This window comes from Notothenia coriiceps, unplaced genomic scaffold, assembly GCF_000735185.1.
Source record: "Notothenia coriiceps isolate Sejong01 unplaced genomic scaffold, NC01 NC01_scaffold00037470, whole genome shotgun sequence".
NCBI classification, from domain to species: Eukaryota; Metazoa; Chordata; class Actinopteri; order Perciformes; family Nototheniidae; genus Notothenia; species Notothenia coriiceps.
In genome coordinates this window covers 360,869-377,432 of record NW_011370171.1, presented here as the reverse complement: position 1 = coordinate 377,432, position 16,564 = coordinate 360,869, and the positions used below count along the sequence as shown (strand labels likewise).

At 39.3% G+C, this 16,564-nt stretch overlaps 1 protein-coding gene across 1 annotated transcript in view; it reads left to right on the top strand.

Moving 5' to 3' along the window:
- col14a1a (collagen, type XIV, alpha 1a) overlaps positions 1 to 16,564 on the top strand; it is a 36,171-nt gene that overhangs the window by 16,568 nt on the left and 3,039 nt on the right. The window contains exons 7-9 of the mRNA XM_010797074.1: positions 11,143 to 11,301; positions 13,160 to 13,237; positions 14,427 to 14,513. Coding sequence (XP_010795376.1) covers positions 11,143 to 11,301; positions 13,160 to 13,237; positions 14,427 to 14,513 — 324 coding nt within the window. The remainder of the gene's footprint in view (positions 1 to 11,142; positions 11,302 to 13,159; positions 13,238 to 14,426; positions 14,514 to 16,564) is intronic.

The following is a 16,564-nucleotide window of genomic DNA, read 5'->3' as shown; positions in this document are numbered from 1 at the left end:
TTAACTTTTTGATCTATTTTATTTGATTTCAATTTTAGAACAAAAAGTACCGGGTCTCCGTTTATTTTTGTGGACCATTTTTTTTAGGACTCACTCCGAAATGTATTAAGTACGGTACTTTCCCCAATTCTTTCTGTTTATATTACGAAAGATAAAACCAAAATCATTTCACCAAATAATAAATATCACATAAGAATTGTATAAGTCATCCGGATATAACAAATAAGAATCTATGAGACATCTATTTATAGATGATTATTACTACATTTACATAAAGGACAAAGAAAATAATAATAAAAAATATAAAGGATAAATGGAATAAGGGAATAGTGACGACATTGCCGTTCTATTCTCTAACTTGTATTTTATTAATTATTTTTTACTTTGTCATTTATTAAATGTGTGTTATAAACATAAGTACATAAGTCTCATAGATTTCTCTATGTGTTATATCCAAATGTACTTATACATACTTATGTGATTTATTGGTAGAATGATTTTGGTTTATCTTTAGTATTATAAACAGAAAGAACCATTGGGAAAGACGTCTACTGTAAAATTTCGGAGTGAGTCCTAAAAAATGTCCACAAAAATAACGAGAAAACCCCGTACTTTTGTTCTAAAAATTGAAATCAAATAAAAATAGATCAAAAAAAGTTATAAATCTGTAAATTTTTATGTAAATTTTTTTCTTAAATTTCTACTACAAAATATTATTATATAGAACTTCATAATAGATTTTTATCCGTGCAAATACAATAAAAATTGTTTTGGTGCAAGAGGCGTTCATTTTATATCTTGTAATATTACAAATTAGAAAAACTTTTTATCTCTAGCCTTGGTTAGTCAATTGTCTAAGTAGTCAGAACACATGGTCTAGTCAGAGCTATTTCAAGTACGGGTTTGTCGGCTGTAAATGCGCTATTTAATGCCCAAATCTTATAGTCTAAACGGTGCCTTCCGCTCACCGGTCGATGGCGTTTGGAAGAGACGCATTTGGAGAATTGCAACCGCGTAAAATGAACGGTGCCGTTCAAAACCGTAATATGAACGGTGCGTTCAACACGTTTATATATTCAACACCGTATATGAACGGTGCCGTTAAACGACCGATACAACACCGTAATATGAACGGGGTGCCGTTCAACAACCGTAGACACCGTATACAATTAATTGTACTTGTATGGTGTAGACACCGTATATGAACGGTGTCTATGGTGCCTCATCGCGGGAGACGACCGTCTACGGCCTTCATGAACGGGTGACGGACGTCTACGGTGCTTTACTGCGGTCGATGACGATTTGACGCGAACTGAGTCGAAGGCAACCTACTTACCCGATCTAGTTGACTATACGCGGTCGCATGACACGCACATCCGCAGGTGGGCTTATCAGGTAAACTCGACGATGCTAGTCCGTTGTTTTTTTTTCACTTGGATACATTACATCACAGTGATTGAAAAAATTCTACGAGTAACACACTGCAAAATTTGGATGAGAGACTGTCCAACTCACAAAAGTGCTACAAAACGGAAAAAGTATGCGGCATTGTTCGTGTACCTGAAATGACGGGGAGGGGGGTTTGTATATAATTTTACAGAAACCGGTCCGGGCAAGTCATGACAGTCACACATTTGTTTCGCTCAATTCTATTGCGAATATTGAGCTGTGACAAATTGTGGCTGCAATACATCCGGGCATTAATTCTGTTTATAAAAAGTGTGTGGTGAATACTGCAGACGTATATGTTACCGATCGGATTTAGACAAATTCGACATAACAACTTGCACTCTAGCATCGGATCGGCGGGCGCTTCTTATTAAAGTGTACATTATCGCGCAAACGACTAAACCGCTTATCGTAAAGAGTCTGAACCTTGCGTCAAGTCATACATACGTACTTGGCTAAACGCCCATTATTCGAATTTTTTTTCGGGTTATAATTTAGATTCGTTTGTACATAGTCTGAATCACTGGGTTGAATGAAACAGTCTCCTACCTAGCGTTACGGACCCAGCGGTCGGGGCAAGAAACCCGGTTATCGCACCAAGAGGACTTTACTCAGAAGAAGAAGAAAGAAGAAATCACAATAACCGCCCAACCGTTGGTTTAAAATCCACGTAATGGCGGTGGTTGACACTGACCTCAATACTGTTCTCTTAGATCGTCTTTTGTTATTTGTGTTTATTTTGTTGTTTTTTGTTGTTTCATTTATTTGGTTTGAGATCTAATAAACAATTTCACATCCGCCAAAGAAGATTTTTTTGCATTACTCGAGTGTTATGTAGTAACGGAACTACAAAAGGGATTGTCGGGACTTCGCTTTTCAGTTACATAAAACGAAGAAGTCACAAACCTTTCGTGTAAAGAGATTATGATATAGGACGTACGTCTCGTTTTGTACAAGTTTGGCAAGACCGACCCGATGTCACAAATGTGAAAGGCCACCTACCAAAACACCCGAACCAAGCAAAAAAAGGAAAGGGAGAGAGAGCGCCGCGCGGATACATAACACCCTGGACACACCCCCCGGAAAGAGTAGGCTCTTTTACTGTAAAAGGAGGGAAGAAAAATTTGGGGTGTGAAGGAAAGTAGTGGGTATATGGAACTTACACATATTCTACAGAAGGACGACGCAGGCCTCGATTCACAGGTGACTAGAACGGACACAAACGCGTTATATCGCACCGCGCCTACTTACAACATGGGAGGCGAAACGGACTCGCTTGAAGTTACAGCATAGATGTGAAGATATTCACGAGAAACAACGGCAAAATTCAATTGCACCTTACCAAAATCCGGGTAATTCGTCAGCGCCTGACGAACTGCCGTTTCTGTGTCGGTTCAAACTTTTCATCCAATAACCCTCACGTCACGAAAACACAATTGTTGTCCACTCCGACAAAAATTTTTTCAGGAAACAGTTCTTTTCCGGACTCCTCAAAACTTACGAAAGTCACGAATGAAATAAAGCAAAAAGTTTTCTGTAACGGCAAGCACCTAATGCCCGGGTCCTTTCGACGGCCTGTAGCATCGCAATCTATTCATGCCGTATAAGAACGACGTTAACCACGAAACTCGATCGCAGGGTAAAAAGGGTATTATCGCGCACGAAATTTGTCTCCTACTGGTATGACCGACGAATTCAGTTTTGCAACATGCACCACCGTTCTCCCGCCACCTACTGCAACTCCCATATCGGAGTATAGATAACATTTATTATCTTCTACAAAAATATTGATGAATAAAAATACATTTAAAAAAAGAATTTTAAGGATGATGTTTTATAATAATATATCTTGAGTATTATCATAAAAATAGCACGTTTATTTATTTGAACAAACCACGTTCTCCAAGTAAAATCTATAGAACATAATGTTTAATCTTTTTGAAAAATAGAGATCGGACCATCAGTAACAGATCATCAGTCTTGTGTACAGATCAGTCCGATAAAGTCATGCCAAAACAGCGACATTTTACGCGATAAATACGGGTTTAAATATCAGCATTTGCCACGGAAGGCGAGTGGCAGCTACCGTAAACCTTCTCTTAACTCTTAACTTGTGGCATTTACTTGCCACGGCAAGTTGTAGCATATACTTGCCACGGCAAGTTGTGGCATATATAAGTTGTGGCATATACTTGCCACGGCAAGTTGTGGCATGGTTGTGGCATATACTTGCCACGGCAAGTTGTGGCATCTGTGGCATATACTTGCCACAGATACCACATCTGTGGCATATACTTGCCACAGATACCACGGAGTAGCGGCCTCTGTGGCAGATGCCGGAAGTACTTGCCACTGCCTGCAGATGCCACGAAATGAGCCAGGCCCTACTGCAATTCTGTAGCAGCACACTCTGAAGGGAGGTTTGGACAGCATATTGGTCTATTTTTGAGTTCCCTGGCACATTTTGGGTGATAAATTAGTTTCACATGTCTCTTTTTTAAATATGGCTATCCAGAGAATGACACTGCCCTTCTGAACTTTTAAAACAAGCTTCTACAAGAAAAGCGTTGACAGGGATTTAACTCCGGGTTATTTTATGTTCGCACCGCAGCCGAATGGTGTATCATGATTGGCTGTAGCTCGGACCAATGGGAGAGAAGAGCGCGAGGAGAAACATGGAGGAGTACGTGAACCGAAACAGTACCACAGCAGCATGAATACTTTTACTCGGGAATAGTCCTCTAAAACTGTTGATGTATTGGTTACAAGGGACTTTAAAGTCGATTTTGTCTCGAAGATTATATACACATTTTTTGTAGGTAAAATGTCACTGAGTGCCTCGTGTGAATCGGTCTCTCAGAAGAGGACTCTGTCCAGCCTCCTCGGTGAGTTGTCAGCTGAACTCAGTTATTATTCACGGTGCTTCATATTAAATAATACGTTTGTACAGGCTTTAAAGATAATGGCTGCTCCACAGGACCCATCAAGAGAACCACCCCTTTACCTTACTAGTCAGCAGGAAAAGTAAGCAAAAGCAAAAGTATTTAAGTACTATTAGGTAGATGTACTTAGACTAGTACTAGTATTAGGAGTAAAATATTTACAAACGTATTTTAAGCAATAGCATCAAATCTTCACATTTAAGAAGCTGGAACTGTGAAATGAAAAACTTAAAAATAGCTGCCAATTAGTTTTCTGTTTACCCACTCGTCGTTTTAGTCATTAAAATATAATGTTGGACCCCATAACCCTGTTCGTGTTTATGTTCTTTCTATATGTTATAGCATGTTTGAAGGTCAGTGAGGCCTGCCTCTGTATTATCCACAAATATGCACGTTTGATTTGTGATTGTACTGTTAACTACAGAAGGCTTACAGATAATATTGTATTATCTATGACTGTAAACATGTGAAAAGCTGAATAAAAAGAGAATTTCAAAATAAATTAATATATAATGTTGGATGGTTTAATCTATACCGAATAATCCCATTTTAAGTATTGTGTAAGTAACTAGTAAATACATCTGTTAAATAATTGTAGTGAGTCAAAAATATACAATCGGCTTCCAAAATGTAGTGGAGTAGAAGTATAAAGTAGGGCTGCTCGATTATGCGATATCACGATTATTAAAAACGATTATCCATTTACTTTGAAAACATCAATTTATTGAAAGAAAAACGTGTAGTATGTTTTTAACAGTTGATTACCCTGAACTTTAAGTATAATTCTATTGAAAAACCAATACAAAAAAGAATATATATATATTCTTTTAGATAAATAATAATACAAAAATAATCGTTTTATTTCGATTATGTTGTTTTCATGATCGTTGCAAGCCAAAATCGTAATTGCGATTAAAATACGATTAATTGAGCAGCCCTAGTATAAAGTAATGTTAAATACAAATACTCAGGTAAAGTACAAGTACCTCCAATGTGTAGTACTTCAGTAACGATACTTAGTTACTTTTCACCACAGATTTTTACTTCATTCAAAGTAGAAATACTACAGTGTAAAAGTATTCTCTTACAAGTAAACATCTTGCATTTATAATCTTACTTATATAAAAGTACACAATAATTGTCATCAAAATATACTTTAAGTACCAAAAGTAAAATGACTTATAGTGGGTAATGTCTTATTTTAGAATCATATATTAAATTAGTGCATTATAGTTATTGATGCATTGATGTGTTTATCCCAGATGTTAAAGGAGGAGCACATTTTAATTACTTTATATACTGCTGCTGACCAATAATTATACATAGTTTATTTATTAGTTTATTTTGTTTTAGCTAATAATATGAATCTGAATACAAATGGATCTGTAAAGTAACCAGTAATTAATTTTGTCAAATAAATGTAGTTGAGTAAAAAGTACAATATTAGCTTCCAAATTATAGTAGTCGAGGTATAAGTACAACTACCACAAAATCCTACTTAAGTAAAACACTTGAGTAAACGTACTTCATTACACCGCTGCCAACATCTAACAACTTGCTTAGTTTTGCCATAACTTTAAACAATGTGGTAAACTGTTCTCAAATACTGAAACTGTTTCAATAAGAAGTTATTTTACATTCTAAGTGTTGTTTTTTCTGCTGTTGAACTCCCAGCTGGTCGTGTGGTGAAGAGGCTGAGGAAGGCCGAGGCTGAGAGGCTGCAGGAGGAGACCCTGCAGCTGCTGGCGCAGCAGCAGAGCCTGGGCAGCCTGCTCAGGGAGGGGGGGGTGAGTGGACCTCAGAACCTGCTGGGCTGCATAGCCAATGAAGAACAATGAGCCATTAAAATAATAACTTTTAATACTAACCTCAGGAATGAGGAAGAAGTGTGTAACAATTGACATGTCCTTACAGTCAGATGATTTAAGTAATCTCTGTTTAAATAAAAATGCCTCTAGTGGGCGAACAAAATAAATTGTAGTGTAATATTAGACTGAATGGAGCGATATGCATCTTCTTCTGGCCATTTTACTCCTTTGCCTCTTTATTGGCAGTTGTGAAAAAATATTCTGCTTTCCATTGTGGCTAAAAGGAAATGTCCCTTACTGGAATGCTTGTGGGTTGGTTATGCATGGGCTGAGCATCTCCAGGAGCCTTATTTAAAGGTCCCATGCTTTGGCCATTTCTACTGATCATAACTCCATTGTTGAGGTCTACTAGAATAGATTTACATTTTTCAATGTTCCAAAATCACATGTCACGTTTCTCATACAGCATCTCTGTATAGTATGTGTATTCACTCTCTGTCCTAAACGCCTTATTGGAGCTCTTGCCCCCCCCTCCCTATGAGCTCACTGATGTGTGTTTATGTGTTACAATGGCGTTTGTTAGCAACCAGAAAAGGACACTAATAATGACAAACAGATGAGAATGCTGCGTGGGGTCTGGGTGCCGTGTTGCGGGACGTTGCGGGGCTCGGCTGCCCCGCCCTTTGAGGCTCGAGGAGGCAGACAGTGTGAGCTGTATCCACTGGTGTCTTTCCTGGTTGCTGGCGCTGGGGTCCTGCGCGAGACAGCGAGACAGCGAGACACCTCGGAACTCAGCCTGGCAAACCATGTGAGTGTGTGGCGAAACTGCTGAGTGGAGATTCCCACGTTAGCCGTGGCTGAGAAAAGATAAGGCTGAGTGAGTGAGTGTGTGTGTTGAGGAGCTTCCGCGGATTGGCTCCTTTGGACCTGGGTATCGTTACGTCACTATACTCAGGAAGAAAAAAATGGAAAAAGAAAATCTCCAACGAGGCGTTCTGTGGCAGCATTGACAGGTATTTTCTGTGTAGAAGAGTTTACTCGCGCAGAGGTGTACTTTTAGGGTTTGTGTACTTTGAAGACCGTTTACGCTGAAGAAAGAAGCTACACGAGGCGCTTCAAACCAAGTACTTTGCGCGTACTTAGTTCCCAGTACTTAGTTCATCAGACACTCTTTAGTTCCCGGAACTAAAGAGCAGATCGCGTTCCACCGGAATAAGTCCCTGAGGGACCCTGCTATACGGTTATGGCTCTGAGTCCCACGAGTCTGCAGGAGTGAAGGAAGTTCCCTTGATTCAGTGAGTCAGGATTTGCGAGTCTGTTTGTTGACTCGTGCATGATGAGTCTGCCTGGATTCTCTGGATCTCCTACGGTTACGGCTCTGAGTCCGCACGAGTCTGCAGGAAGTTTCACTGGATCCGCGTTTCCCTGGGCCAAAGATAACTTCTGGCAGCTATACCTACTTTGCTAAAGGCATAGGCAGATGGACTGGGTACGGTTGTAATGTGGATTGTTAAGCATGTTATAAGGATGGTTAGCGAGTGACGCAATTTATAGTTTAATTTGTAATACGTCACCAGGTGTAGGACTCAAAAGCGACTCGGGTAATCAAGAGGGGAACTCGTCACGAGCAGCTAATTACTAGGATCCGGATAATGATGCCTGAAATGGAATTTCTCTATGCTATACTTCATGAATTCTTCTCTCATTCAGAATCTGAACTGGCAGTTGGTTAAGCGCACCCCTTTGTCTTTAACCTTCATTTTAGCAAAAGTAGCTTATACATTTTTTATCATTGAAACACTGCAGTGCAATTCTGTTGAGCACCATAATTACTAAACATACATCATACCATGTATGATACAGTGTTTAATTCTCATTAGTCATAATCATAAAACACAGTTCACCAAAAGATATATTTTCATTTGTAGGGTTATTCGTAGCGAGTCTAAAATCCTGATGAAATGTAACTGGACCGTTCTCAGTTGTTCAGAGCCGTGAGAATGACGAATATGAGAGTGGTCTTAATCATTCCCACACATGCTTATACCAGCCATTTTCACAAAGCCCTTTGCATGTTGACGGCATACATGATCACGTATAGGAAGTCTGATGTACCACACTTCCCTCAGCATCTTGGCATTTATCATTCNGATAAATAGGCTACGGGTTTAAATATCAGCATTTGCCACGGAAGGCAAGTGGCAGCTACCGTAAACCTTCTCTTAACTCTTAACTTGTGGCATTTACTTGCCAGGGCGAGTTGTGGCATATACTACTTGCCACGGCAAGTTGTGGCATATATAAATTGTGGCATATACTTGCCACGGCAAGTTGTGGCATGGTTGTGGCATATACTTGCCACGGCAAGTTTTGGCATCTGTGGCATATACTTGCCACAGATACCACGGAGTAGCGGCCTCCGTGGCAGATGCCGGAAGTACTTGCCACTGCCCGCAGATGCCACGAAATGCGCTTGCTGTCTCTCCAACTCCGGGGACTTCCGGCCGGGGATTTTGGGCGGCAGTATACGCCGTGAAGTTGTTTGCGGCCTGCCAGTAAACCCAAAGCAGAAGAAGTGACGTCAGCGGCTTCATTTGCCTAATCCACCCCCAGGGACTTATTCCGGTGTGAACTCTTTAGTTCATCAGAACTAAAGAACTAAGTTCTCATGAACCTTTGTGGGAAAAGTACTGCGGTGTGAAAGCGCCTATTGGTGTTTGTTAGCAACCATCAAATGACACCAGTAATGACAAACAGATGAGAATGCTGCGTGGGGTCTGGGTGCCGTGTTGGCGGGACGTTGCGGGGCTCGCTGCTCCGCCCTTTGAGGCTCGAGGAGCGGACACTGTGAGCTGGATTACTGGTGTCGTTTCCTGGTTGCTGCGTGGGGTCTGCGAGACAGCGAGACACCGCGGAACTCAGCCTGAGCACACACACGTTTCCCTCTCCTCTTCCTTCATATTTCATTGGTTGAATTAACACGTTTTTTTAACTTGGCTTTTTAATCTTTTTTAATCTGTCATCATTATGCTCACAAAAAACTTACATTTAAATTTTCTCATGACTTTGAGTAATTGCGTTGAGATATAAATACCCCTGGAGCATAAAACTATTTCAAAAAGTCAAAGTTTTCTAAAATTCTGCAAAGAGAAAACCTTTATCTTTTTCTTCTTTTGAGACAAAATTAACACATAAACACTAAAATAACAGCACAGATAAAGTTCAGTGTTTAGCTTTCTATCAATGTACAATAGAGAGTTGCTATTCAATTTCTCAGTTATTACAAAGTCATATGACAAAGATAATGTATTAATTTGTTTAATAAAAAACAATAAAAGGTTATTTGTCTGACAGAGAGTCACAAATAACTGAGGCTTTACATTAGAGATGGAAACTGTTGATGTGTAAGGCAGCAGTAGGAAAAATACGAGGCTGTGTATTTCTGAGAGGCTAATTCATCTTGTGCTGGCAGAAGTATTAGCTTTGGATTCTGTAGTTTCCAGCCAGCCGCCAGGAGCAACATAGAGAAAAAAAACATTATGCTACTGATATTTTTTATATTTTAGCCTCGTTTCTCTGGTCTGGCTTTTTCTTTTGGTCACATTTCCTGAACTGAAAGTCAGACACACACAGCTGAAACAAGCTAAGTTTGTTTCCAAGTTCATAAAGTTTTTCCATTGCAAAATAAAAAAATATTTTTAATTGAGCTGATTTGAATATTTTAAACACAGGCACAAACCTAAAAATAATATTAATGTACAAAGAGTCTCAGATGTACAAAAAAAAGAGCAAAGCATCTTTATTACATTACAATAAGCTTTAAACTCACTGGTACCCACGCGTTGTTGCAGAAACCCGTTCTAAGTTGTAATGTGATTACACACTACAAACTAACTAACGCTTTGACCGTGATAATGAGTGATGATTTCATATGCATGTTAACTTTCCCTGTACATGTCCGTTTTAAAGTGTAAATAAGTATGCCAACCTGTCGCAGTACAGCACGACTCCAAAAAGAAATGTTTGCTTGAAAAAGTTGCTTCTTTTTTTTAATCTCTGCCGCTGCTTGACAGGTTTTGGGGATTTCATAAAGCAAAGAAATGGTTCAAATAGTCAATTTTCAAGATAAACTTCCTCCAGACTGTAAATAAGCCTGAGTCACTGCTAGAGTAAAATGAAGGAGCTAGTTAGGGGTGCACACACACACACACACACACACACACACACACACACACACACACACACACACACACACACACACACACACACACACACACACACACACACACACACACCCAGTGAAGTGTGCAGATTGGAGGATGAGAACAAAGTCATTAGTGAGTGCCGTCAAAACGTCAGTCGAGGAATGGATACTGACACTTGAATATGAACTTTGTCTAACTGCCCTCCAGCTGCATCTTGTTGTGTGTCTGTGTCTTGAGGTTGTTGTTAACTTACAATGCATGCATCCAATTTATTGAGGGTGGAAAAGAGTGTTTGAAATCTGCCCTAAATGGCATAATATGGTGCTGCTAGTAGTACAGTTTATTACTACCCTTCACAAGGCTGCAGCCCTCTCTGCTCATTAACCATGTGAACTGTCGAATTTCACAGTTCAGGGCGCTGCCAGTGGTGTCCTCTAAGGAGGCAGTTTGAGCTCACAGCCACTCTCAGTGGACGGGACAATTTGTGTGCTCAGATGCTTTTAACCTCTGTTATAAGTATCCTAACAAGCATGAGGAAACCTATTGTCATTGCGATTAAGTGAAGAAGTGGTCTTGGCTGACCACAGATGCAAGACCTGAGAAAAATGCTGCACTTTAAATGGTTTTACAACTCTGTTCCATGGACTATATCTAATGAGTTTTATATCTATGACAATCATGATGGGTAATAAAGGCAAATCAAATCTTGTGCATAATTGTTGTCTCTCTTGCATACAGCTCCATGTAACCATCAGCAAGACGTCTGTGAAGGTGGTGTTGGACTGTTCAGCGGTCGAGGAGAAACCAGTCAGCGCGGCTGGAAACATCACCACGGATGGAGTGGAGATCCTTGGAAGGCTGGTTCGGTCCAGAGGCAGCCGGGACAACTCTGCTCCAGTCAGTATGATTTTCTTATAATGAATTGTTGTTTAGTGAACCCTCATTCAATGGTGTTTGTATACTTCTATGTTCATGGTTATTACATTTTATAGGTATCATCCATTCAGAAAGTACAAGAACTTGCAGATGTTGGTGTATTCAATACATATTCAAGCTAGGGCTGAATTAATTTAATAATCTGTTTTTACATAAATGCTTGCTTTTTCCTCCCACAGTAGGTCTATATTGTAAAACACAATTTTTAAGTGTCCCTTGTGCATAGTTTGCAACAATCCTTCAGCAAGGCAACCATTAATATCCCCAAAACATTTTAGTGAGTCACAAAGGAGTTCATTTTATTTTAGCAAGTGAACCTGTACAAAGTTCTTTACATATACTTTGTTAGCTGTGTTATACCCATTAAGTACCACAACCACAAAAAACTTTTGGCATACGAAGGCAGGGGAGAAGGTGTGGAATCCTGTGCTTCTGGGAAAACTGAGCGCTGCTATTATTACATTTACACTTCTTACCTGCTGCAAAGAAAATAATCAGCTGGAGAATTGCAGCATGAAGTAGTTTTTATGTGGGAAAATAAAGAAAAGATGACATTTTCTTCACTTAGCACCAGATTGTCCTGTAATTGTTATGGATTTAAAGATATTTTGTGTCTGTCAAGTTTGGAAAGGTAATTATTAGAAGATGAAAACAAAATGGTAGCTTTAGCAGGCGCCAATTTATTCTCTTTTACGGTCTGTACTTTCAGTTGTCCAGAAGTGAAGTCTTCATTTGAATAAGTACTTGGTTTTGGGCTCCACAGAAGGGCCTGTGGGTGTTTAGCTGATGCATTGATTAGAGGATTACAAAAGTGACTACATCAGCATGTATAAAGAGGGAACTGTTCTCAAGATTTCTTTCAGGTCTCAATTTTAGTTCAGTTTGACTGACACTGCCCAGCTTTTAAGAGTCTAAGACCCCCTGTGGTGCCGTAATAGAAGAACTATCAACACAAGGATTAGACTGTATAACACAGGGCAGGAATTATAAACATTTGACTCAAATGTCCGTTCGTTGTCTTAGATTTGTCAAATATAAAGTTGATAGAGTTGAGGTAACAGAGTCCACTGGATGCTCTTAAACTTTTTGACTTCTGTACCTTTCTTAACTTATGCGGGCCATGTGAATATGAAACCCGACCGAAACAGGTTGAATTGTTCCATTGAGAAGCCTGCACTTAAAATAAATAATAATGATGATGATTACAATAAAGTAAAAGAGTAATAATTGCCCATATTTTAACTAGTAGAAAGAATCTGATCTCATGTGTTTGTGTTTGTATTTAACTTCCTATATAAAACAGTTCCAGGTTAGGTTGTGTCTGTGATATCTATCCGTCTAAAGTTTGTTATGAATTTTAGTTGAGTATTAAAATTTCCTGTTTTTGGATGGTTAGAAATGTTCACAGAAAAACTGCCTTTCTAATGGAAAGAATGAGAACAGTTTTCTATGTCAGACGGCTGCCTTTTCAGTAGTGACAGGAAACTTTAAATCAGAGATCATGACTTCATTAATGTATGGCCTGCTTTATAGTTTAAGACTGGTGGGGCCTCCCGCACATTCATGTTACTTGTTGAAGATATCCGCCAGATGTCACATATCTCCCAGTTCTTTTCAGCTGCTCATTAGCGCCAAACTGCATCTGTTCTCATTTCTTATCGACACAGAAACACCAAATGACCATGATAAATATATTCCATTTGTAACGTTGCCTCTTTACTTCTTGAAATGTTTAAACTGATACTATTTTGATTGCATTATTACTGGGAGCTGCTTTATGTGTGGGTGTAAGTGTACTCAAACTTGTGTGGGTTTACAGTTCCAGCTCCAGATGTTTGACATCATCTGCAGCACATCCTGGGCCAGCAGAGATAAGTGTTGTGAGCTGCCAGCATTGGTAAGAAATGTAACATATAATCTCTCTTACACACATTCTTACTAACTTTAATACATCTTTGTACTGCCTCCCCCTCTGAGTGGGCAGTAGTTTAGGGCTCTAAATAATACAGGCTTAGATAATTAGAGTGATAATTGTGGTTTGAATCAAATTGAAGGATAATTACACCAGAATGACTTGGACTGTATGAGCCGCTATTAGCAGAGACATGCTGCCACTAGTATTTCCAGTGCTCAGGTGCGTAATTAAATTTATGTCAAATAAATGCACCGAATGACAATTGTTATCTCTCCAGCACGCAATATACAATTCTGAGCATGTCTCTGTACGAGCCGCAATTATCAATGACCACCCCAGGCATAAAACATACAATGAGTCAATGGTTTAATTATGTTCACCTCTGCAATCCATAAAGCATTGTTTTTAAGAACTTTTTGTTGACAATCAGACATTTTAAAATGTTGTGGTTATTACTTTTTATTTAAATATATACATAATTATTAAAGAAGATACATACAATTAGTGTACATGATAGGATAATGGCATACAGTATTAAACACTAAGACCTACGTGGACATCTCAGTCCATAGATCTCCATAGACTAGCCTCCAAAGAGCCTGGCCCGGTCATCTCAAATAGAGTCCAGAAAAGGGGTCTCAAAAAAGGTCCAATCCAATGCAAAACCATAGAGTCTGAAAAAACACATCTCCTTACAATCAAAAGAGGCATCTTAAGCAGCTTCAGTTCATTTTTCTGATGGTATTCCAAGGAGGCAGCAAAAATGTTTTTATTAAATAAAATGTCCATTTATGAGAAGTCAATAATAAGTAAAAGGGGGCATTGATAAAAGACACTGAAAATAAGAACCTTTAGTTCTTTTACACTGATTGCAGTATTTTGAAAGCAAAGATTTGAAGAGACAGCAAGGACTTATTTGTAACCTGTGAATGACCCTGTATTAAAGTTCCTGCTTGGAATGAAGTATTTCATCAGAATTCAAGTGGACGAAACATTGATTTGTATTTAGAAAGAGCTCTAACACTGCTCACAGACCTGAGAGACGTTGGCAAGCACGTTTAACCATAGCTATGAGTTCTTCTGGCCAGGTGTTTTTTGAAATGATGCAGCTCACATCTCACCTGCAGAGACAAAGTGCACTTCACACCCCATGTGTTTCTGTGTGTTTCAGAGAGTAGAGGAGCAGTGCCCTTCCTTGCCTCATGCCTGTACCTGCTCCCAGGACAGCAAAGGACCTCCAGGACCTTCAGGACCCCCTGTAAGACATCTCTTATTCATTCTGATAAGGCCCAGATGATCATGTTTCTTTCATCGGTCTCTGTCTTTCCACAGACCGGCGTGGTTTCTTTCTTCTGTCATTTATAAACATACCTAGAAGATTAATACATCAGGTATTCACTCTGATCGTCTCTAGACTCTCAGTATACATGTTAAAATTATTCCTGAAGTGTCTGTTCTGTAAATATTAGACAATGCTGGTCAATTTCACAGACTAACAGCCACTCTGACAGCTAAGTTGAACATTTCCTGTTGGTTAATTAAGAATTGAATGTGAAGGAAAGAAACAAATGTAATCCAGCTCAGTTGAATTATTATTTCTCTAAGCGGGTAAGATGGTGCTAATATAAACAAACAGATTACAGAAAAACTAATTATTTCACCCAATCTTAACATAGGAAATATGTGTCATCACAAACAGACACATTACATCAAATCATCTGCATTAATATAAACAAAGTATATATTTATATCCAAACACAGATAGTCTCTATGCAACTGGCTTCTTTATGTTTTATTGTGAGAGCTCTGAATGTAGAATTACAAATCTTTGTGCGTAGTGAGGCGGTGTGTTAGAGAGAGATGGATGGGCTTGTGGAGCAGCTGTATTCCTCTCACGCAGTCACAGGTAAAACCCGATAGAGGCTGAGAGATGAGAGCAAGTAGACGAGCTCATTTACAGCCTTTGACTTATTCTCTCCCTTTCTATTTACCACTCTGCATTCTCCATCCTTTCTGTTTTCTTTGCTTCTCAATCTCTTTTGTTCTCCCTTCTTGCCTTCTCTCTTGTCTCTGTTTCTGTGTACTGAGGGCTGAGCGCTGTCTGGATCAAAACCCTTATAGTTTGAGAAAGTAATTTAATGCTGGTTCTATTTATCACGGCCGATTACATCCCCCCCATTGTCTTCCCTGTCCGACGAGCCGGATCCACTTACTCCTCTGTAGGGTTACGTCCACAGGCCACAGCCTGCCTTTATGCTCTCTTTGTCTTTGCTTTGATCTTGTTATTGTTTTAATGTGTCATTCTTATGCCAGGAACATACAGTAAAATAGAGAACAAATATCAGCCTAACCATGAAAATCAAGGAAGATAGCTGAGGTTTATCTAGGGTCATTGTTTAAAACTGAAATCTTGTGTGTTTATCTTTTTGCTTGATATCAGGGAAAACCAATATTTAAGACTTTAAAAGTGAATACTCTGTTTTCCTTTTATAGTTTTCCACTCTCTTTACTGCGCATTGACTCCATCTTTCTTTTCCTTTTCTCCCTTTGTCTATCGTTCTCTCTCCAAACCCGATCAATACAGGTACTGTGAAGCTTTCAACTCTCCATCGTCTTTCTGTTTCTTCTTTTCTCCATTTTTTTTTTACCTCCACATCATCCACACGCCCGAGGCTATTTTCTCCTCTTTATTTATTATCCCTCTATGCCTCTTTCTCTGTGGCCGTGTCTGTCTCTCTTGCTGGCATTGAAAAGGCTTCGTAAATCACACGGTAACTGCAGCATATAGGCGTAGATGAATAGTTTAATGGCAAAATCATAGACACTTTAGTGCAGAAACTGCTTGCTATAGTAAGAGGAGTTTTAGGGAAGGATTGATATAAGTGCCATCCCCATGTTAACGCCATATAATGGTTAACACATTTCATCTATTGATGTCCTCTGGGGAAGACAAGCCTCCTACAAATAAATACTTTCAGAATCCGAAAAGAGACTTTCAGTATAAACATTTGTTGTTGTGCTGCTGAGACTTTGCTCCCTCTGATAAACCAAGGAGTGTCGAGAAAGCCAAATAAATACCTGGATCTATTGATGCGGTGTCTAAACACACTGGAAGACAACTGGAAGGGAAATGTGGAACAAATAATTATTAGAAGAAGATTAAGCGGCCTTCTGAACGTAGAGATTATTGAACCTCCTAACTTTGTATAAAAGAGGCCCTATTATGCTTTTTGGGGTTTTCCCTTTCTATAGTTTGTTTGGGTAAAAGCCCAAAGTTCCCTACAGACGGAGTGTCTCTCCCCCCCCCCC